Source organism: Hemicordylus capensis, chromosome 2 (assembly GCF_027244095.1).
Source record: "Hemicordylus capensis ecotype Gifberg chromosome 2, rHemCap1.1.pri, whole genome shotgun sequence".
In the NCBI taxonomy this organism is placed as follows: domain Eukaryota; kingdom Metazoa; phylum Chordata; class Lepidosauria; order Squamata; family Cordylidae; genus Hemicordylus; species Hemicordylus capensis.
Window position 1 is genome coordinate 76,675,148 of NC_069658.1, and position 22,943 is coordinate 76,698,090.

Sequence of the window (22,943 nt, forward strand, 5' to 3'; positions counted from 1 at the left end):
ACTTCTGATATCTTTAAAGAAGTTTTTGTTATTCCCCTTGTCACTTCTAGTTATATGCTCCTCAAACTCTCTCTTTGCATCCCTTATTGTCTCCTTACATTTCTTTTGCCAGAGTTCATGTTCCTTCCTGTTCTCTTTGGGCAGGACTTCCATTTTCTGAAGGAAGTCTTTTCCCCTTTTATAGCTTCCGTGACTCTAGTTGTTAGCCACACAGGCATCCTCCTGAACTTTGTGGTACCTTTCCTCCTTCTTAGTATACATTCCAACTGTGCTTATAGTACTGTGGATTTAAATAAGTTCCATGCTTTCTGGAGTGATTTGACCCTCCTGACTTTCTCTTTCAATTTCCTTCTTACAAGTCCCTTCATTTTTGAGAAGTTTCCCCTTCTAAAGTCCAACGCATCTGTGTTGGACTTCCTTGACAATTCTCCACTTGCACAAATGCTGAATTGGATCACACTATGGTCACTGCTACCCAATGGTTCTGCAACTCTGACATTACGCACCGGGTCCTGGGCGCCATTCAGAATTAAATCCAAAGTTTCCATCTCTCTGGTTGGTTAAGCAACTAACTGTTCTGAGGAACAGTCATTTAGCACATCTAGAAATTTGGCCTGTCATTACCTGAATGTGAATTTACCCAGTCTATGTGTGGGCAGTTGAAGTCACCCATTATTACTGCCCTCTCTTTGACGCCTCTCTTATTTGTTTCTCCAACTCTAGGTCACTCTCAGCACTTTGATCCAGAGGGTGATAGCACGTCCCTAGTAACACATTTCCTTTCAGTCCTCATAATGTTACCCATAATGATTCTGTGGAGAACTCTGGACCACCTAGGTTTTCTAGCTTATTGGAATCTATCCTTTCTTTGATATAAAGTGCAACTCTTCCCCCAATCCTCCCCTCCCTGTCCCTTCTATACAGTTTATATCCAGGAATAATCGTGTCCCACTGGTTCTCACCATTCCACCAGGTTTCTGTTAATTAATATTATTGTACATATGGGTCCACTTGCTTCAACGGAGAAAGCAAACAAGCAGGATTAGCCTATAACACCTTGGTTCCAATGTGCAATTAAGAAAAGAACCTGAATCAAATCAATTGATATTCTGAATCATTTTATTTGTTCTGCAGGCTCATCTTGGCAACCCTATGACTCCAAAATAAAGAATCAAAATGAAAACACAACCCTAACAAGTACTGTTGTCCAACAACTGCCATTCATTGCACCAGTACCTTGGGCAACAGCCAGACTAAAACCTGTTCAAGCACATAATTTCCACTTGCGGGGTGGGGGGGAGATTTTCATGACTCCCCCTTTTCTCTGCACCCATGTGAATGTTGAAAATAGTACTAGGGTTGGGGGACCCTCGGGGATTTAATTTTGGCAGGCATGAGGGGCTACATAGGTAAAGGGAGGAAGATCTGTGAAAGTTGGTCCTCCCTGTCACGCGTGAATGGAAAATGTTTCACTTGTGCAAGTCCTGGTCTGGATGCTGCACCATGAGAAGGACTCTTGCATGAATTCACCGAAATGAAGAATACACAGATGATGCACTGAATGGAAGTTGCACATTCTCTATAAGAGCTGTTTGACAGTGGAACAGTCTGCCTTGTGAAGTGGTGGGTTCTTCTTCTCTAGAGGTTTTCAAAAAGAACTTGGATGGCCATCTGTCAGGGATGCTTTAGCAGTTGAACTAGAAGACCTCCAAGGCAGCTTCTATAATTCAATGATTCTATTATTCTCTGTGCTGAATGTCAAAGAAAAGAACTCCTCACTTCAAGATATTGATCAGCAGAGTGGTAACAGAAGCTGCTATTACCATTCCAGTTTTCATTCTGATAAAGTTTAAGCACATCAAAATATTTTCATGTCTAGCCTTCAAAAATATTACTTACACACACACACACACACACACACACACACACACACACACAGAGAGAGAGAGTTCCCCACCTCCTCACAAAAATTGCAGGGTTGTTTTTTTTAGTTTACATACATAGAGAAGTTATGAAATATAAAAGCACTATTTTTATTTTCTTAGATGTCTCTTAGACCTATGCTCACCTCAGATACTTAGCTTATGATAATGTAAGTATTTTTGAAAAGATCATATGAGAAACAGACTTTTTCCTTCATATTCCACTAACTAACCTTGGATGGATTGAATGGCATCCCAAGATATGAAGAACCACGGAATCCACAACGATGCAAGTTTGATCCTGGGGAGGAAAAGAACTAGTTTACTTTGTGAATTTATTGGAGTACATCAAGATAAGCATTTAAATTAGCACTTAGTATTAAACAATCAAATTGAAATTTAAAGCCTTACTGAACTTAATTCCAGATCACGTTCACTATCTCAATGTGTTACCTATTTCTATAAGAGAGAGGAGAAAACCAAGGCAAATGCAGATTGTTCATTTCAGCTAATCAAGTATGTGTCACCGTGGGAAAGGAACATTGGGTCTTACCTTGTGAAGGGTCCTTTTTCCCTGATCTGGAGTTCATCATGATGGGATCGAGTACTGAGCATGCTCAGACAAGGCCGGAAGTTCAATTAGAATAGCTCCTCCCACCGCAGGGTGCCTTCCCCAGTTCCGGGATTGATGCGAAGGTGGCAAGGACTAATTGTGCTCTGCTGGAGAAAACTGGGTACGTGAAAAAGAAGATGACAACTCGTAGGATACAAACCAGAGGAACAGGAAAGAATGGAAAGGTGGGAACAAAATGCAAGCCCAAATGGACCAGGATCCAGAAATAGAAACTGTAACCCGGGAACATGCCTCCACCCCAAAACGGCCCAACCATATTAACAAACAGACAATAAGCAAACTAACAACATCCGGGCGGGCCTGATGAACTCCAGATGAGGGGAAAAGGACCCTTCACAAGGTAAGACCCAATGTTCCTTTTCCCCCTGTCTGAAGTTCATCATGATGGGACATGCCCAAGCAGAAAAGACCCCCCCGAAGGGGCAACTCCTTGAGACAGGAGGGAAGGATGTTCAGACCACCTGTTGCAAGATCCTATGGCTGAACGCCGCCTGAGACTCTAGAAAGGAGAGAATCTTATAATGGCAAATGAACGGCATCGTGTAGCTCCAAGTAGCCGCTCTGCAAATATCTACTAATGGCACTTAAGAAGAGAAAGCCGCTGAAACCGCGGCACTGCGAGTAGAGTGGGCTGTGATGCCTGTGGGAGGAACCAGGCCCAACGCTTCATACGCCAATCTGATGCAAGCATGGATCCAGGTGGCCAAGGAGGATTTAGAAGGACACTGTCCAAGGTTGTGCGGGGAAAAGGACACGAAGAGGGAGTCTGTTTTCCACAGTTCCTTAGTGCGTATCACATAGAATCGGAGGGCACGACGCACATCCAATTTATGCCAGCGTTCCTCCACCGGATGAGGGGGATTCGGGCAGAACGAAGGAAGGATGACCTCCTGTGCCTGATGAAAAACTGAATTGACCTTAGGTAAGAACGTGGGGTCAAGGCCCAACTTGACTTCGTCTGGATGAAAAATGCAGTTCTTTGAGGGAGGAGAGGGCTTCCAACTCTGAGATTCTCCGGGCGGACGTAATGGCAATGAGGAACAGGGTTTTGTAGGAAAGCAACCTGAGAGGAATAGAATGCAAGGGCTCAAATGGGGGTGCCATCAGGGCGTTCAGAACTTTGTTCAGGTTCCATGAAGGAAAATGGGGAACTGGTGGCGGTGCAATGTTGGCTGCCCCTCTCAGGAAGCGAGAGATGTGAGGGTGCAAGGACTGGGTGCCTAGGTCCAAAATGTCGAGAACAGAGGCCAGGGCCGATACCTGTCTGCGCAGTGTAGCTGGTTTAAGCTTGAGGACAAGGCCCGCCTGAAGGAAATCCAGAACCTCCCGGACTCCCACTTCCAATGGGTTGATCTACTTGTTATGGGTCCAACCCACAAACGCTGCCCATGATGCCTGCTATATGCGTTGGGTTGACAGCCTGCGGAACGCCAGAATGGTGGAAGAGACCCGAGTGGAATAACCAGCCGCATTCAGTTTGCCGTGTTCAACCTCCACGCATAGAGCTGGAGCCACCCTGGATCTGGATGAAGGATGGGTCCCTGGGACAGCACATCCGGACGACAGGGAAACCACCAAGGAGGAGTCATTGAAAGGTTGACCAGATCCGCGAACCAGGCCCTCCAGGGCCAGTGGGGAGCGACGATTATGATATCTGCTCGCTTGAGGTGGAGTTTCCTGATGACCTGAGGAAGAATCGAAATTGGTGGGAAAGCGTAGAGCAGTCCCCAGGACCAGGGCGCCATGAGGGCATCCATCCCTTCTGCTCGGGGGGAGAGGAACCTTGAAAATAATCTCGGAAGCTGGGCATTGCTGGGAGTCATGAACAGGTCCACCCGAGGGCTCCCCAGGTGGCATGTGATCTGATGGAATATGTGTGGATGTAGTCTCCATTCTGATGGGTCGACGAACTGGCGGCTCAGCCAGTCCGCTTGAGTGTTGTCCGCGCCACTTAGATATTCGGCTGTGATGGAGAGCAAGTTCTTTTCGGCCCAGTCGAAGAGGAGATCCGTCTCTGACATTAGGCCCTTGGATCGCGTCCCTCCCTGACGGTTGATATGGGCCTTGGTAGTCGTATTGTCTGTCCTGATGAGGACATGCTTTCCTTGAAGCAGCTGCTGAAATGCCAGGAGGGCCAGTCTGGCGGCTCGCAGTTCCAGACGGTTGATGCTCCACTTCTTTTCCGGTTCCAGCCATAGGCCCTGGGCAGGTTGGCCCTCGCACATTGCTCCCCAGTCCGCACAGCTGGCGTCCATGGTAACCAATATTCTCTCCTGTACTATGAATGGTAGGCCACGATACAGAGCCCTGGAAAGCCACCAGTCAGGGTGGATTTGATTTAAATCAAACTGATTTAAATCACGATTTAAATCACTAGCAGGGTGGATAAAAATAAAAAAAATCAGATTTTTTTAATTTAAATCAGATTTTTTTTATTTTTATCCACCCTGCTAGTGATTTAAATCGTGATTTAAATCAGTTTGATTTAAATCAAATCCACCCTGCCACCAGTGGAAGGACATTTTCACCCTGGATGAGAGGGTCACAGGGACGTGATTGACCGACATGATGTCTTCCTGAAAGGGTAGCAGGAGCCACTGCAGTGGCTGGGAGTGCCATCTGGCCCAAGGGACTGAATCCATGGCTACTGTCATCATGCCCAAGATGTGAGCCAGAAGCATCACGTCCGCTGATTCCGCATGAAGGAGGGGCAGAATGGTGGAGGTGAGCTTGACCTTCCTGTCCCCTGAAAGCATCACTAAAGCCAGGACTGTGTGAAAACCTGCTCCCAAATGTTGGAGTGACTGCGATGGACGAAGATGACTCTTTTCCTGGTTCACCACGAAACCATGTTCAGACATGTCAGGGTGGTCTGGACATGGAGGGCAGCTGTCTCGAACGAGGATGACCTGATCAAAAGATTGTCCAAATAAGGGTGAATGCAGACCCCCCTGTAGACGAAGGTGAGCCGTGAGAACCGCCATCACTTTGGTAAACACCCGGGGAGCTGACGCTAGGCTGAATGGCAGCGCTCGATATTGGTAATGGTGTCCATTGTAGAAGAACTGAAGAAATCTCCTGTGTTCTTGGCGGATCGGAATATGTAGGTAGGCCTCAGACAGGTCCACCGATGCCAGGAAGTCGCCCTGAAGAATGGCTTGTTTGATGGACTGAAGAGATTCCATCTGAAATTTGCACTTCCTGACGTGCTTGTTGAGGCACCGGAGGTTCAGAACCGCCCTCCAGGAACCGTCCTTCTTTGGTACAAGAAAGAGTAGCGAGTAAACGCCTGAACATGTTTCGATGCAAGGCACTGGTTCGATTGCCTAGGTGCGTAGAAAGTGTTGAATCACCTCTACCATCTGACGGTGCTTCTCCAGTCTCTGAGATTGGGGGGTGACAAAGAAGAAGTCGCGAGGGGTGGAGCAAAACTCGATTGCGTAGCCTCTGGTGACTGTGTCCAGCACCCATTGATCCCAGGAGGTGGACAGCCACGTGAGGGCAAACCGTTGTAGTCTGCCCCCTATGGCCCCGCAGTCATTGTCGTCTACTGAAATGGGTGGGGGGATTGAGGGATTTGCTGCCCTGCTGTCGAAGGGCGCCCCTGCCCCTTGGTCTCCACTGAGCTCTATTGGCACTTCTAAAGGAGGATTGTCTATACTCTCCATAGCGAAAGGAAGGTTGGGGTGCAGATCTTTGGTTATGAAAAGGCGTATTCTGCCCACGAAACCCACTGCGGAAATCTCTTCTAGTGGAGGGCATAACCTTCTTTCTGGCCTTGGTATCTACCAGGATCGGTTCTAATGCAGGACCAAAGAGATTAGAACCCGTGTAGGGAGAGGCCTGAAGGGCGCTTTTGGACTTAGAGTCAACTTGCCACCCTTTGAGCCAGAAAGCTCTGCAAAGGGCCACACCTGAGGCTAAAGCCCTAGACGCCTGCTGAACGCTGCAGTCAAGACTGGAGTCTGCCATAAAGGCGGCCGCCTTAACCAACTTAGTGAGGCCCTGTCTCAATTTGGGGTTGTCAGGAGGTACCAGGGTGGCCAACTGTTCAGCCCATAGAATAGAAGCCCTAGCAAAAATGGAATTGGCCGTGGCTGCTTTGATGACAGTGGCTGAGGCCTCATGTGCCTTTTTAAACAAAGCATCTGCTTTCTTATCTTCAGTGGACTTCAGCTGTTCCTGACTCTCCATATTCAGCAGCAACCCTGAGACCATTTGGACAACAGGAGGGTCCACTCAAGGGGCGGCCAACAAGGCTGAAACTTCAGAAGACATAGTATAATGCTTTTTGGGGAGGGAACCAATGGTCCTGCTAGACACAGGATTCTGCCATTCTGCCAACATCACCTGCTTGAAAACAGTGGGAAAGGGAACTGTGGCTGAAACCCCTGAGGAGAAGGAGAAGACCTCCTGGTCCAACTCAGAGGGGGGAACCACCTCTGCAGAGGAAACAGCTATGATGGCCCTTTTAGCTTTAGCCAAAACTACATCAAAATCAGAAGTGGAAAAAAGGCGTACAGTTAAAGGTGGAGCAGGCGCCACCTCTTCCTCGGACAGCTCACCCTCCTCTTTATCAGACCTATCAGGGACCAACGGATGTTCTGGGTCCAAGACAGGAGCAGGGGGCTGGAGGGGGAAAAGCCCAGCTGGCAACACAGGGTTAGCAGGAGCAGCCAAAGGCGTAGGCACGGCCAGGGGTCGGGGGAGCAGAAGCTGTGACAAGTCTCCCGGTCCCCTAGGAGTCTTTGAAGGTCTGTGGTCCAAATCGGATTCCGAGGAGGGAGACACTGGCCGCTGCCTTTTGCGCTGGGAAACATTATTATTATTGTTGTTGTTGTTGTTATTATTATTACATTTATATCCCGCTTTTTCTCCAAGGAGCCCAGAGCGGTATACTGCATACTTGAGTTTCTCTTTCACAACAACCCTGTGAAGTAGGTTAGGCTGAGAGAGAAGTGACTGGCCCAGAGACACCCAGCTAGTTTTATGGCTGAATGGAGATTTGAACTCGGGTCTCCCCGGTCCTAGTCCAGCACTCTAACCACTACACCACGCTGGCTCATGGGTCCGAGGTGCAAAACAGCCCCTCTCAGCCACAGGGATGGCCTGCCTACGAGGGCTAGATGCAGGTGATGAGGAGGATAAACGTTGGCAAGATCTACCCAGGAGGGCAGCAAGCTCGGGGCGCGTTGTGGGAGCGCTCTGCGGTTGGCTGACAAGAGGGAGGCATTTGGACAGAAAGAAACTGTGGAGCCAATTCACCACATCCACTGGGAGAAGGGAGGGAGGGGGTGGGTTAACAGGAAAGATTGTACCTGTTTGAGTTGCGACCAGCAGAGGCTGCGCTGCATCCTGTGAGGGCTCTCCTTGCCCTTCATTGGGCTGAGAGAGAGAAGCTGTAGAAGCCCGCACGGGCTGTGCATCGGGGGGAAGCGCAGTCCAGCCGGTTCGCCGCCCGTCTCCAGGATAAGAGAGGTGCTTATGGATGCCAATTCACCCTGCTGGTCATCCTCACCTCGCTTAGCCTTTTGCTCGTTAGTGCGGCGAGAGCGCTTGCAAACGGCTTGAATGAGCAGCCTCTCGCTCAAAAGGACGGACTCCGAGAGTGATTTCTTTTTCTGCTGCTTGCTGTTGCCTTCTTTGGAGTTTTTGGCCTTCTTAGGTGTCTTTCGCGGTGAGTGGGGGAGCGGAGGGGGATGGGCCGCCGCCGGAGCAGGAATGGCCATCCCCAAGGTAGTCTGTGTGCCCACAAGGGGCTGTGGCTGCCCAGCTTCAAGATCTGGGGCTGCTGAAGCTTCAGAGAGGGAGCCATGTAAAAGCTCCCCTGCATGATCTACCTCCATTGTTCTCAACAGGGAACACGCCCAGCTGCAAAAACAGCAAACAATAAAAACGAAAGTAAAAGTCCAAATGGCCAAATTGTAAATAAAAAAGGAGTTTGAGAAAAAGAATTTTTAGATAAATGAACAAAAGCCTATAGGAATTACCTTTCCCCCCTCGCACACTCAGAAATTAGAGCAAAGAGGGGAATAGAAAGATCCAATAGAGACTTCCAGCAGAGCTAGCAAAAAAGCGTGGCCAAGCCTAGGCAGACAAGACCGGAACTGGGGAAGGCACCCTGTGGTGGGAGGAGCTATTCTAATTGAACTTCCGGCTTTGTCTGAGCATGTTCAGTACTTGATCCCATCATGATGAACTCCAGACAGGGGAAAAATTATACACACTGAGGGTGGGGGCATGCTTGCTGTGAACTTTAGAAAGAAAGTTCTATGAGTTAAGACAGGCATGAGAGAACTCCAGTAATCATAGTCACATAACTACCAAGTTACAAAGACGAACACACACACCAACACAACTATCTTGTTTTATAGCATAGGTTGCCAGTACCTCCCAAGCCCCGGCCCACAAAGCTGCCATCTGAAGAAAAGGCCAGTAACATGCCTGCAAAGTAGCCCAGGATCAGCAGATACCAATGCATTCTTATAGCACAAGTCACTCTAGAAGTGGTGTGGTGCCATCACACAGCTTACAAAGGCTCAGGAGGCTATTTATTTCCCATGCTAGCTTTAGTCTTATCTTCATTTGCGTTTTCCAGCATAGATTGCGAATCAGGGGTTTGATGGCACAGAAGCAGATAGGCCTGCCCTCTATAAATCATCTGTATGATTTCAAGAAAACTAAATGTTGTTTTAAACTATAAATCATCTATGATTTCAAGGAAAAAAAATGGAATATACCTCAATTAATATTCAGACTTAGAACCTCTCGTTTTATCAAATTGTGCTCCACAAAGGGGCCAAGGATGGTTTATATTTCTTGGACCTGAATCCTATACATAACCAGGCATATCTAACATTTACCTATACTTCTCAGCAAACTTCAAAATAGCCACAGCCCAGAGAAAACATGAGGAGAGTTCTACTGGATAAAATTTAGGGCCTACCTGATCCAGCAACCCACTTCTACAGTGGTGAACCAAATGCCACCAAGAAGCCTACAACCAATCCTGGAGCCAAGAAGTGTGGTTTCTCCTTGGTACAGAAACCACACCAAATGTTCCAGCTGGGGATGAGCAAATAGTCTGATCAACAAATCCTTCATAACAGCATCTTCCCCCTACCACCAGCAGTTGCCACCTCAAAGAAAAAGAGGTTTATGAAAAGTGGAGTAGTAACTTGATATTTATGGTGCAACAACATCTAGGCCACATTACACCAAACATCAGGGTACATTTCAATACCCTCTAAAGGCCAAACTAGATGAGGTTTTAATCGCATCATTGGCTCTAGTGGGCTTGGTTTCCCACCCATTTAAATAATGTGCACGTATAGTGGTGGGTGGGAATACAGATGGGAACTGAAAAAGGATAAAGGATGGTTTTAAACCTCACCACTGTCTAAGATTGGATTGGGCTCCATATACATGTATTTGCCCTGGGGAAAAGCCTCCATTTAAAACCAATAAAGCTTCCTCCCCTGTTCCATATCCACTCCAGGGTGTGTGGATCCAGATCAAACCACAATAAAAAGGTAGGGTACACTTAAAAGAGCCTACCCCCTTGACCAGTGCTATTTAGGGTGGGTGGGTGGAGCTCTCATACCAGGCCCAATGACATGATTAAAGCCATGTTTCCATGCATAAAATTTTCTTCTGTCAGTAGCAAAGTCTCATTAATTACCAGCGCCAATTTGTTTTTAAAATTGTGAAGAAAACATGCAAATTAAAGTTTTTGCCCAGAAACAAAGCTAAGCCACTACAGTGAAGACTACGTGGCTGGATTTTCAGAAAAAAATGGCAAGTATTTGAGAGAGAGATACAGACACTCATGCAATGCATGTTTAAAACTCGGTGTGGTGGGGAACTGCACCAATTATGTAGACATGGAGAAATAGATTTGGGTGTCATCAGCATACTGATAACAGCCTGCACCAAATCTCATGATGATCTCTCCCAGTGGTTTCATATAGTTGTTAAACAACATTGGAGACAATATGGAGCCCTGAAGCACACCATACAAAAGTTCAGATTTTGAAGAGCAACAGTCTCCAAGGGACACCATCTAGAATCAGCCCGAGAGGTAGGAACGGAACCACTTCAGAGCAGTGCTTCCCACCCCCAACCCTCTCAGATACTCCAGAAGGATACTATGGTTGATAGTATTGTAAGCCACAGAGAGAGCCCAAAGGACCAACAGAGTCACACAATTGGAGATCCTCCATCAGGCCAACCAAGGCAGTCTCCACCCCATAGCACACCTGAAAGCCAGTTTGCAATGGGTCTAGATAATCAGTATCCTCCAAGACTGTCAGGAACTGGGAGGCTACCACCCTCTCAATTATTTTGCCCAGCCATGGAAGGTTAGAAACAGGGCTATAGTTGCTTAATACTGAGGGATACAATACAGGCTTCTTCAGAAGCCTTCATTATGCCAAAGAGGCATAATACCCTCCCTCAGAGAAGCATTTATAATCTTTACCAGGCCTTCTACAACACCACCCCTGGCTGATAGTATAAGCCAAGTTGGACAAGGGTCAGGAGAACAGGTGGTAGGCCACACCATTTCAAGCAGCTTGTCCACATCCTCAGGAGTCACAAACTGAAACTGATCCAGCCTAACAACATAAGAGGAGTTGCTGGACACCTCCATATCCGACACTGCAGTAATTGTAGGATCTGAATCTAAGTCAGCTCAAATGCAAGATACAATTGTATCCACAAAAAACTCATTAAAAAGTCATAGCTGGTGAGCGATTATTCAAAGTTCTGATTCAAAGGAGGAAGGGCATGCACTATCCATCTCACAAGCCTGAACAACTACGCTGGGTGTGAACTTGTGGATGCAATATGGTCAGAAAATAATAGGTTCTGTATTGTACGTATTGCCTTAGCATAGATCTTCGAATGCTCTCTACGTTGCAATCTGTCGGATTCTAGAACAGTCTTTCTCCACTTGCGCTCCAGTTGTTTGCCTTGCCACTTCTGTACACATACACACCCACAGATCTTCCGTATACCAAGGGGCCCATTTTGAAGACGGTCAGAGAGGATGCTTAGTAGTGATCATTCTACTGCCCCGGTGAGTTATTTCTCCACGTCAACATCATCAGAAGGCATAGCCTCCCTAAATGCCTACCTTGGGGTGGTGATGGGCTGGATGAGGGATAACAAACCGAGACTGAATCCAGACAAGACGGAGATTCTCATTGTGCAGGGTCAGAACTCAGGAAACGGTTTTAATCTGCCAGTTCTGGAGAGGGTCACACTTCCCCAGAAGGAACAGGTACAAATTCTGGGAGTGCTTCTGGATCCTATCTTCCCCCTGGTGTCCCAGACCGAGGCAGTGGCCAGAGGTGCTTTGTATCAGCTTCAGCTGATACGCCAGCTGCATCCGTTTCTTAAGATTATCAACCTCAGAACAGTGGTACATATGCTGGTAATCTCTAGGCTGGATTACTGCAATGTGCTCTGTGGGACTGCCTTTGTACATAGTCTGGAAACTGCAGTTGGTAGAGAATGTGGCAACCAGGCTGGTCTCTGGGTCATCTCAGAGAGGCCATTTTACTCCTGTGCTGAAAGAGCTACAACTTAGGCCATGGGTATTTAAGAGAACATATTTTTCACCATGACCCCCATCACCCTTTGAGATCATCTGGAGAGATATGTCTACAGTTGTCACCAGGACTTCTCCATCGCAACCCTTTTGGAATGCACTCCCTGTTGAAATAAGAGCCTCCCTGTCTCTGAAAACTTTTTAAAAGGTGGTTAACACACATCTGTTCACCCAGGCTTTTAATTAGATTTACAGTTTTTAGTAGTTTTTAACCATTTTAAATTGTTTTAATTGTTTTAAATTTGTACTGTTTTTACTGTAAACTGCCCAGAGACATACATTTTGGCTGGTATATAAATCTGTTAAATAAATTAAATAAATTCAAGTTAGGACCACTGTCCCCTCTAACAGGGATTCCCAAATATTGGTCACTACAACTCCCAGCATCCCCAGCTGTAGTGGCCTTTGGCTGGGAATTATGGGAGTTGTAGTCAATAACATCTGGAAATCCCTGTTAGAGGGAACATTGGCTAGGATTCCTCTTTCAGCCAATACTGGTGAATATGAACCTCATGTCCAATTCTTAGCTAAACTAGGTTATATGGAAAGTGTGGCAACTGTGATCACTGCATGTTGAAAAACAGAAGGATGGATCCATGCTGTTTTCTGTAAAAACGGACACCCTTATAGTTGCTAAATCAGGATTCTAGCCTAATTCCTAAACATAATTTTAGTGGGACAATAACCACAAGCAAATAAGTTATATAAAAAGCAGCTCAATTTTAAAGATGAAACATCAGTACAGAGGTAGTCTGAGTAAAAAGGCATAGCACAATGAGGCATATATTGTTATCTCCATACAAAGACATACACAGTTCTCTTCATACTATTCAGGCATATATCATTCTCTTCATACTACCGCAATTGTATTATTTATGTACGAAGTAATTGTTCTAGTCTTTCTCCACACCATTTTCTTACAGAGCCTCTATTATTTGTATTACAGTACCAGCAAGATCCCCACTGGAGGTCTCTTCAAAGAACACGTGTACACAGAGTGTTCAACCTGTACAATTACCAAGGCCCTGTCTAAAGAGCTTCTAGCCTAATTTCAGTCATACTAAATAATGAATGTCTTCGTGTATTTTACTTTTAGTGGCCTACATGCAAACTCAGAGTAGTGCTAGTATTAACAAATTCCAAAGGAGTCGCTGTGTTGGTTCTGTTGCAGCAAATGCTGGCTGACATCCAGACTAATGCTGTACTTTCACATGAAAAGCGATTCTTGCCAATCCCTCCTTTCCTCGGATGCCCACTGTGTCTTCCAAAAATATGTCCTCACACAGCTCTCAGAGACATATTTTCACAAGGCACAAGAGGCTTCAGAGGGAAGGGAAGATAATAAAAAACAGCTCCTCACATGATAGTGCATCATTAGTACAGGCATTTATTTATTTTTCAATTCATATACTGCCTTTCATAAACTCACCCCAAGGCGGTTTACAAACCTTAGTACAATACAATGCCATAAAATCATATTAAAATATTAAAGTCAATACCAGCCACTAAGTTTTGTGCCACCTTAAAGATTAACAAGTTGATTGTGGCACAAGCCTTCATGGTCTAGAGTCTACTGTGGCAAATGCATGGTTATCCCAGTTGGCAAATATTCATATACACGGATACAGAGATGAAAAACATGGATAAAATATCATGAAATGCAATGGGACTAGGACATTTCTATGCAGAGTCCGAACATACACAGGATAAGTACAGAGTGACTGCTACTGTGAATGAATCATGTCACTCTTATCTTTATACACATCTGAGCTAATTCTATTCAAAAAATGATGTTTAATTATAAGCATGGATTTATCAAGAGGTTTCAGAGCATATTAAACTTGGCTTTAACTTAACTGGCAAATATTCATCTCTAGGTCTGCTGCCTTTGTATCTTGCAATTCATTCTTCAGACTATTTTAAAACAAAGGTAAGCATTTTCAGTTCTAATTTCTTATCTTTAATCTTTCCCTAACATCCCATTATCACTGTGTTTAACAGCCCATCAGAACATTGATGGTGGGCAAGGTTTTGTGTGTGTGTTTGGGTTTGTCTGTTTAACAAACTGAAACTAAATAATGTAATCAGCTGTTACAAGACTCAATTCAAGACTCCACAAAGCATCACAGAGGATGCCACACGGAATTCAAGAAAGAGAAACAGCTCAACAGTGATCACTATGTATGCATCAAGTGGATGTTATCTAGCCGTTTCTTTTCACTAAATGCTATGTTTGGGATAAATGCTTACGGAGAAGGTTTTATAGTAAACACACACAAAAATGTGAAAGCTAATGCTGCACCTCCCACATTCAAGAATAGGTGTGAGATGACAGCAAGGAATTAAAACAGTGTTTGTCTTATGTCAGTACTATTGATATATGCCAGACAAAATCTGATTTTTAAGCAGAGTATTGAAGATGATGTAAAGAAACATCAGTTTTTATACTCAGTTAATTTTATTCAGTTACAGTTACAAATGAAACTATAAGAAATGTTAGACATGTCAAAGTTATCTGTGCTCCTTTAGTATTGGCACAAACCCTACAAATAAAAGAGCTGACATCATCTCATCTATCTATTTTGTTTACATTTGATTATAGAATAGCACCATCTAGTGTTCTTTCTCTTTATACATTCTGCAAAAAGACTGAAGCATTCACAAGAGATTAGAACACGCTCCACTAAATTAAAATCAATCGTTATCCCACGGAAACACAAAAGCATGTCTTGTAGTACCTTAAAGATGAAATGTAATGCCAAGACATTACAAACTATTCCTCTTCAATTATTATAAGGATAGTTAAAATCATAAAGTTTGAGGGGTGGGGGAAATCTCATTTTAAAGAGAAGATAAGACCAACCAGGATTTACGCAGCAAGTTCCAAAATATACAAATTAACATAGAAGATGTACATAGAACTCCTTCCTCAATACACTTCGCAATAAAAGTCGAGTTGCAATGTGTGTCAATTCAACAAGTATTTGAGATGTAGTCTATTGTTGGCCATAAACCTGTGTTTCCGTTCAGAATGTTAGGGCAGTCCAGGCAACATTTTTCCTCCACAAACCAGCCCACACAATTAAGAAGGGGGATGTCAAGAGCACCTCCATCCTGACGTTTTTCCTGGATGTCCTCCAATAGGTTCCTTGATCACATCAAGGCAGTTTGTCAAACCACTGCTCTACACACAACTCAAATACTAGAAAAACAAGTATTTGGGCCATCCCCTCAAACACTACCAGCCCTCAACATGATAAAGGAAAGCACCAAGAGGCCATCTGGGAAAGGCATTGAGCTGAAGGCACTCTTGGAACATGCCAATTCTTACATCATGTAGGTGGGTTCCGGAGAGGAAGTATTGACTGAACCAGCTCTTGGCATTTAAGCAAGGGAACAATCCACAAAGCACCACTGTGCAAGCTCCAATAATTTGAGAAGATCTTTGTATGACAACTTTGTTCAAGCGACACTGAAAAGTATTAGCAGTTAACCCCTGCTAACTTGGCAAAGAGGCACCTTTTAATGTGGTGATTCTCTTTATTTAGCAGGCCCTATCCACCCCTGGCACAGTACCTCCAGTGACTGTTGCTGGTGTCTATCTTATGTTTCTTTTTAGATTGTGAGCCCTCTGGGGACAGGGATCCATCACAACACTATCAAAACCCACTTTAAAAAAGAATGGTGGAATACCCTTCCCTCCAGAAATGTCGAGTTTGAGCATCTACCAAGAGCTGAGTACAACTTTAAATATTTCTCTTTTTTTTTTCTTAACAAGAGACAAGATGGTACACGGGTCCTGTATTTAAAATAATGTAATGTATTGGCTATCATGAGGCTTTATAATGGGAAAGATCTGATGCTAAGGAGGATGAAACAAGTGCCAGGGCCAGCTCATTCCTTGTCTTCTAGTGACTGGAGAGAATGCAAAGAGACTATAGGCCACTGACCACCACCAAGTAGGGAGAAGGTTCTGTTCCCTACATCCTATTAGCCTTCATTTCTAGGCTAACCAGTCTTAGGAGAGAGCCTATGCAATTGGGGTGGGGGGGAGATGAGTCCATGTAATCATGCTTACGCAGCCTCATAAACAAGCACATAGTTTGTCAAGATTAGACAAAACATCTGTGAAATCTTTCTAATTTCATAGAAACCAAAAGATATCAACAAACTCTTCTAGGAACCACGAAGGTAACTACCTTTTAAAAAAAGGACAGGGAAGCACTTCCTCTACTTGAAAACTCTACCTACTTTGCATCCAACAACTTCATCCACAAGTAACAGTAAGTAAAAGCACTCTAAGAACAGAGCAACACTCTGGCTGAGCTACACTGCATTTCTGCACCTGCATAAGAGCATATCAGTAATTTTCAAATGGCTGAGCATTTACAACTGTGATTAGGAAAATGATGTTTGCAACTGCTTGGTATCTCTGAGAACAAGAGACTATTCACGAAAGCTAGAAATAGCACAAATGAATATAATGAAATGTCAATAATAGAAACGCTAAAAACTCACTCACTGTCTTCTGTGGGAAGGACCTGCAGGGAATAAATCCATTCTATTATATCCTCTTTGTTCACCACATCTAAGGAGTCCAACATATCCAGACCAGAGAGTGCAAAAAAAGCAACTGTCAACCTGAAAGGGGAAAAAAGGAGCATTTTACTACCCAACACCACCACCAAAAGGCTTGTACTCATATTCCTGAGAAGTATGAACAGCACAAAAGGTAAACTTGCATGCATGTCAACTCCAGCATGAATTGAAACGGACATGAATGCTGCAATCCGACACTAAGCTGTAGGGAACTGCTCAAATACGACACAAGCAGGTGGCTGTGCTGCTGTCAAGCTTAGTTAACTGATTCCACTTGGAGTCAAAGAGTGCCGAATTGATATCAACACTCTTTACCTGACAGGTGAAGCAGATCACGATCACAGAATGTACAACAGCAACATATCTGCTGTATAATGAATGCTTCATCAGTACTGAGCGCAGGGAGGAGCAACTTCTTCAGCCCTGGGAGCCATTTTATAAAATACTAGTATTTTGAAGCCCGTTATAATAACGGGCGCTAGCCTTTTCCTCTCCCCTTTACTGTTTTGTTTTTTTTTAATTCTGATGCCGCCGACGCCGCCGAAGGCCCACCCTCCCTCCCTCCCAACTTCCGAAACCACCTTACCCCTCCCGTGACAGTTGAGAAAAGAAAGACCTAAATTGAAGAGGGAGAGAGGAGCTCGCAAGCAGTGCTCCTCCCTCTGCAAAGGCTCTGCCCGAACTGGCGCTTGGTGCGGAAAGGACGTAGTAACAGGCCAGGGAGGCACGGACACACACTTGGTGTCTGTCCACGGACGGACACCAAGCGTTTTATTATAGAGGATGACAACACAGATAATTTTAGAATCTTGTAGCACCTTAAAGACTAACAAATTCATTTTTGCATAAACTTTTGTGGGCTAGAGTATGATTCAGGAATGGGATCTCGTCCAAACCCACCCTCACAAAAAACTCTTATGCTAAAATAAATGAACATAGTCAAGCAGATCCACATGGGGATCACACTGCATTAAAACAGCTATATGTGATGGGCATCATCATGGCTAAGGTTACAAAAATCCATTTGCCCTCTTAACATGGGGACCAGACCTAATTCAGGATAATATAAGAGACCACACTACATAGCTGCATCATGCCAAAGGGTTCACACAGGACAAATTAATAGTGGCAGAGACTAGGAAGACTCCCAACAACTCTCTGTCCCAGAACCAATGAAGAGCCAGAAGCCACATTCCATCTTGGACTGCATCAGAAAAAGCCACAGCCCCAAGTGACATCTGATGCTGCCAGGCACCAAACTCCTGGAGGAGGATTCTTTTCTGTGCTTGCCACAGATCCCAAAACGCAGCAGTCAATGGCCTTAATTATAGTATCTCTCTGAGCCATCCCAGCAGCATCGCTTTCATTGTATTGCATAACTTGTGGTAAACAAAAGGATAATGCAGAAAACATATAAAGATCTTTTTGTCTGGTAAGCAAAATGATTCTAAATCAGATAAAATTATTTCTAATGAAGTACATTAACAGATACTGAGAAATCACACCACCACACTTACAACAGGAAGAGCTGCATAGGACTATTAAACTCATGTGTTATTTTTCTCAAAGATCTAAAATGTTACAGGACTTAATTTCACTTTGGAGGTACACAGTATTAATTAGAGAGAGACCAACATCAGTTCAAGTTATTCATGTTTGGGTCAGGTACCATACAGGTTTGGGGACATTTCAGATAATAGGTTTTAATTTTATGCTGTTTTAAAATTGTTAAACTCTTTTAACCTTTTATATTTGTTTTAATTGTTTTTATGTCATTGTTAACCGCCCAGAGATGAAAGTTTGGGCGGTATATAAGATAGACAGACAGACAGACAGACAGGCATGATCTACATTGTGCATTACAGTCTTGGATGCAACTGTACCTGATTCGTGTCTACCAGGATTTTGCAAGGTAATAAACAAGAGCACTCACATCAGGTACACCCATTTCTACTTGCAACCTGTTTTTGTATTTCAACACAGAGATGACAGGCCATTCACTAATTACACTGCGTGCATAGTTATTAAGACTCATGGTGGAATAAAGTACACAAATTATATGCCTCCACATGTCTGTCATAAAACAACAGGTACTTAAATAGGCGGCTACAGATGTATGAGAACATATTCAAGGAACAACAATGCTGGCCGAGCACCCTGTTAAACATTATGTTTAACAGGCCAATGTTTCCCAACCACAGGCAGCAGATCTGTAGGGCAGAAGATAAAAACCTTTTATCTCTTGCTTTTTACTTAAGCTCCTTCTAAAAGTATCCACAAAAGTGTATCATTCCCATTAGCTAGTTAGACTTCCCAGTCACATCACTTACGCTTAAGCAAGTAACCGATCGATTTTCAAAATGACCACTTGGCAGAGATGGGGTAGAAAATTTCCACATACAGGTGGCCCTCATTATCCGCGGACTCTGTATCTACGGTTTTGCATATCCACAACCAGGTCTTAGGTACCCAGTTTCATTATCCGTAGGTAGAAAAATAGGTAAGATATGCCTATCCGTGGTCTTGAGTGGCAGGAAATTACTTCCAATGACATTTCCAGCCACTACTTTCCAGCAAAGAAAATGTGACTCTTAAAAAAAAATTGTTTTTTAAAAGGTGAATATTTGACTGTTTGGGGAGGGGGGGGTTTCGGGAGCATTGCTGGAGAATAAGACAATGTCCTGCTCTTCTCTTATTTCTGTCCCCCTTGCTCTTTAGCCCCCTCTTTTGTTAGTAACCTGACCCCTGCAATTTCCATCAACTCAAGATTTCATTATTCACGGTTTCCATATTTGCACCTATAGAGAGAATGGAACCCCCCGAATAAAAGGGCCACCTATACTTAATTTTCCCCTGGAAAAGTTTCTAACTCTATAATTTTAACTTGAAAAATCTAATTCTAAGCTTTTTGAAACACAGTGAAGGAAGTTGTTGGTGGTGGGTTGTTGGTTTATTAATAATCGGCTAAACCAGTGTTTCTCAACCTTTTTGGAGTCAAGGACCGGTAAATTTTTCATGCAGAGTTTCCAGGACCGCTACATTCTTCATGCACAGTTTCCTGGACCAGCATTTAGTAAAGGGCTTTCAAGTTTATGTATTAGTACTATACTACAGGCATGCACAACTCAAATGACCTGGTGGGCCAAAACTGATCGTGACTTGGCTCATGGGGGCTGAGGTCAATTTTTAGGGCACTGATTATTAAAGTAATACTTAATATCAATCAATTAATTTAATTTAATTTAATTTAAGTGAAAATAATTAAAATGAATATAATCAAAATTTAGTTTTTGAAGTTCTAGCAGGCCAAGATTAATTTTAATTAAAATAAAATAAATTGAATTAAAAATTCTAATAAAATAAATACCATACCATCTGTACAAAATACATAATAATAAAATGCATTGTTCTTTCTTTACACCTCTGCCAAATTATCACACTTAACACGGAGCATTTCTAAGGAAAAAAATTAGAGAAGTTTTCCCCTTAATTTTTGATAAGAAGATTATACTTTGATCCTTCACCACACAGGCTTTTATAAGAAGGAAAGAGAGAAGTAAGATGGGGAAAGAAAGAGGGAAAGAATAGGGCAGGCTTGGCTTGAGAGAGAGAGACAGAGGGATGGAAAAAGGAAAAGGGGATGGAGCAGGCTTGAAGGGAGAGAAAGACAGAGAAAAAGCTAAAAAAGAAAGAAATGGAAAGAGGATAGGTAGGTTTGGTTTGAGGGAGAGAGAGAAAGTCTCTATAAGCTGATCTTGCAGAAGGAGCTAGGTAAAGAGGCATAGAAAAAGCAAAATTAGGCAGGAGCCTGAGTAGGCAACAAGGGAATTGTGTGTGTTTGTATCAGCAAGGGGCCCATTTTAAAATTTTGTCTCTGGGCCCACTCCAGCCTTGTTAAGCCCCTGAGAGTGTTCTCAATGTTCTACCACTATAAGCCCTGAACATTCTATTGCTCATAAAATCAAGACTAAATCAAAAATTTGTCCAATCTGCCTGGCCATCAGCACAGATTCACTAGGTGGCAAGAGAGACCTCCCCTCAAATTCAGAGAAGGTCCACTGGGAAAAGGTTTAAATAGAGCAGTTTAAAGATTGTATCTTTTGAACAGGGGTTTAAAGGGTTGGTGACATTTTTTTGGACTGAGGAAGTGCTATTTAAATGATTTTGCAGTCTATTTGCATAGTTTCAGCCTTTAGACTGCATGCCAGAAAAATGCCTTTTGTATGCCCCACTGGGACCCAACTGATTGTTATTTTACAAATGATCCTCGAAGTTGAGTTTTAAGAGGCAGAAAAATGAATTTTTAGTGCTAACAGTCTGTGCAGTAGTGAGTTTGAGGTTATAGTGCTCAAAGTGCTGCCCACAATAAACATGGAGGCTGACTTGCTGCCCAGACCCCGCTGCTGCCCACTGCGTGCCCCGGCAAGCCAGCGTTCCCAGGTGGCTGCCCTGGACTCGGCCATGGTCTCTACCTCCAGGGCTCAGATCGTCTCCATGCATGTCTGGGCTCCACACATGCAGGGAGGCCATCTGAGGCCTAGGGGTGGGGCAGCCAGCAGGAAACACTCCCATCTGCTGCTCCATTTAGGCGTGCACCTCGCCCTAGCAAGCCAACGTTCCCTGCCAGCTTCTCTGGCCTCCACCCCCAGGGCTGAGACGGCTGCCACACACGTGCGGAAGCCATCTGAGCCCTGGGGGTGGGGCAGTCAGCAGGGAACGCAGGCTAGCCGGGCACCAGGACATGCAGCACACTGCAATAGTTGGTGGTGGAGGGATGCATGTGCGCCTGTGTGTCTGCATCACTTGTGTACAATTTTTATACTATACTATTTTGCTGATAACACCATCCCGAAGGAAATTAAATCAAGCATGAGAACTGTGAAATTTATGGGAAATTTCTTGGAAGATAATCTGTAGTTTTGGAAACAGTTCTCAAAGCATTTATTTTTAACTATTGTTGGTTGTATGGGTATTTTTCAAGAAAAAGCCTACTTCTTGTGTCTTTATTCACTACTGAATAATCATGAGGTGGGATCACACTGTCCCACTGAATCCACTAATTTCATTTACTTGTGTGTGTTGTTTTTTGGCGGGGGGCGGGGTGAGACTTTATCTTAGTTGAAAGTTAAAACCTTTGGTTTAAAATTAGAATTAAGCTGCTTTACCTTTTCACTTGTACTCTAAAAATAATGGAAATTGAAAGTTAAGGTGCCCATCTTAGCTTCTGCACTATATAAGCTGTAAAGACTTTGATAGTCTGGTATATGATGATGGCTTTAGAAATGAGGCTCCAGGCACCCACACTCTGCCTTGATCAGAGATGCATCAGGCAGAAATTCATCAGGGGCATCTCTAAAAAGAGATTAGAGAAACTGCACCTGTTAAATGTCTACCTAGACACATCCCTCCCCTGCCCAACATGCAGCTGAAAGACCAAGGCAAAGTGTGGGTGAACAGAGCTTCATTTCTAAAGCCATCATCATATAACAGACCGTACCAAGTCTTTACACCTGTCTCCAAACTTCCGTGGCTGGGCAAGGTGATTGAATGTGAGCTTTTAGAATGTGAGCCCTTTGGGGACAGGGAGCCATCTTATTTGATATTTCTCTTTGTAAATCGCCCTGAGCCATTTTTGGAAGGGCAGTATAGAAATCGAATTATTATTATTATTATTATTATTATTATTATTATTATTATTATTATTATTGAGAGGGTGGTGGCCTCCCACCTCCAGACAATCTTAGAGGAAACTGATTATCTTGACCCATTTCAAACTGGCTTCCGGGTGGAGACTGCCTTCGTTGACCTGATGGATGATCTCTAATTGGGAACTACAGAGGAAGTGTGATTCAGTTGGTCCTTTTAGACCTCTTGGCGGCTTTTGATACTATCGACCATAGTATCCTTCTGGAGCATCTGAGGGGGTTGGGAGTGAGAGGCACTGCTCTGCAGTGGTTCCGCTCCTACCTCTCGGGCAGGTTCCAGATCGTGTCCCTTGGAGACTGTTCTTCAAAATATGAACTTTTGTATGGTGTCCCTCAGGGCTCCAAATTGTCTCCAATGTTGTTTAACATTTACATGAAACTGCTGGGAGAGATAATCAGGGGATTGGTGCAGGGAGTTATCAGTATGCTAATGACACCCAAATCTATTTATCCATATCAACATCATCGGG

General features: G+C 44.1%; 1 protein-coding gene across 3 annotated transcripts in view; it reads right to left on the minus strand.

The window, feature by feature from the left end:
• Positions 1–22,943, minus strand: part of PGGT1B (protein geranylgeranyltransferase type I subunit beta) — a 57,749-nt gene that overhangs the window by 32,559 nt on the left and 2,247 nt on the right. For 2 of the 3 annotated variants that reach the window (XM_053299808.1, XM_053299810.1), the window contains exons 2-3: positions 16,692–16,810; positions 2,156–2,223 (exon numbers count right to left, since the gene is read on the minus strand). In XM_053299808.1, coding sequence (XP_053155783.1) covers positions 2,156–2,223; positions 16,692–16,810 — 187 coding nt within the window. Of the gene's footprint in view, positions 1–2,155; positions 2,224–14,025; positions 14,084–16,687; positions 16,811–22,943 lie in introns of all 3 variants that reach the window. The other variant, XM_053299809.1, reaches the window with a different exon arrangement.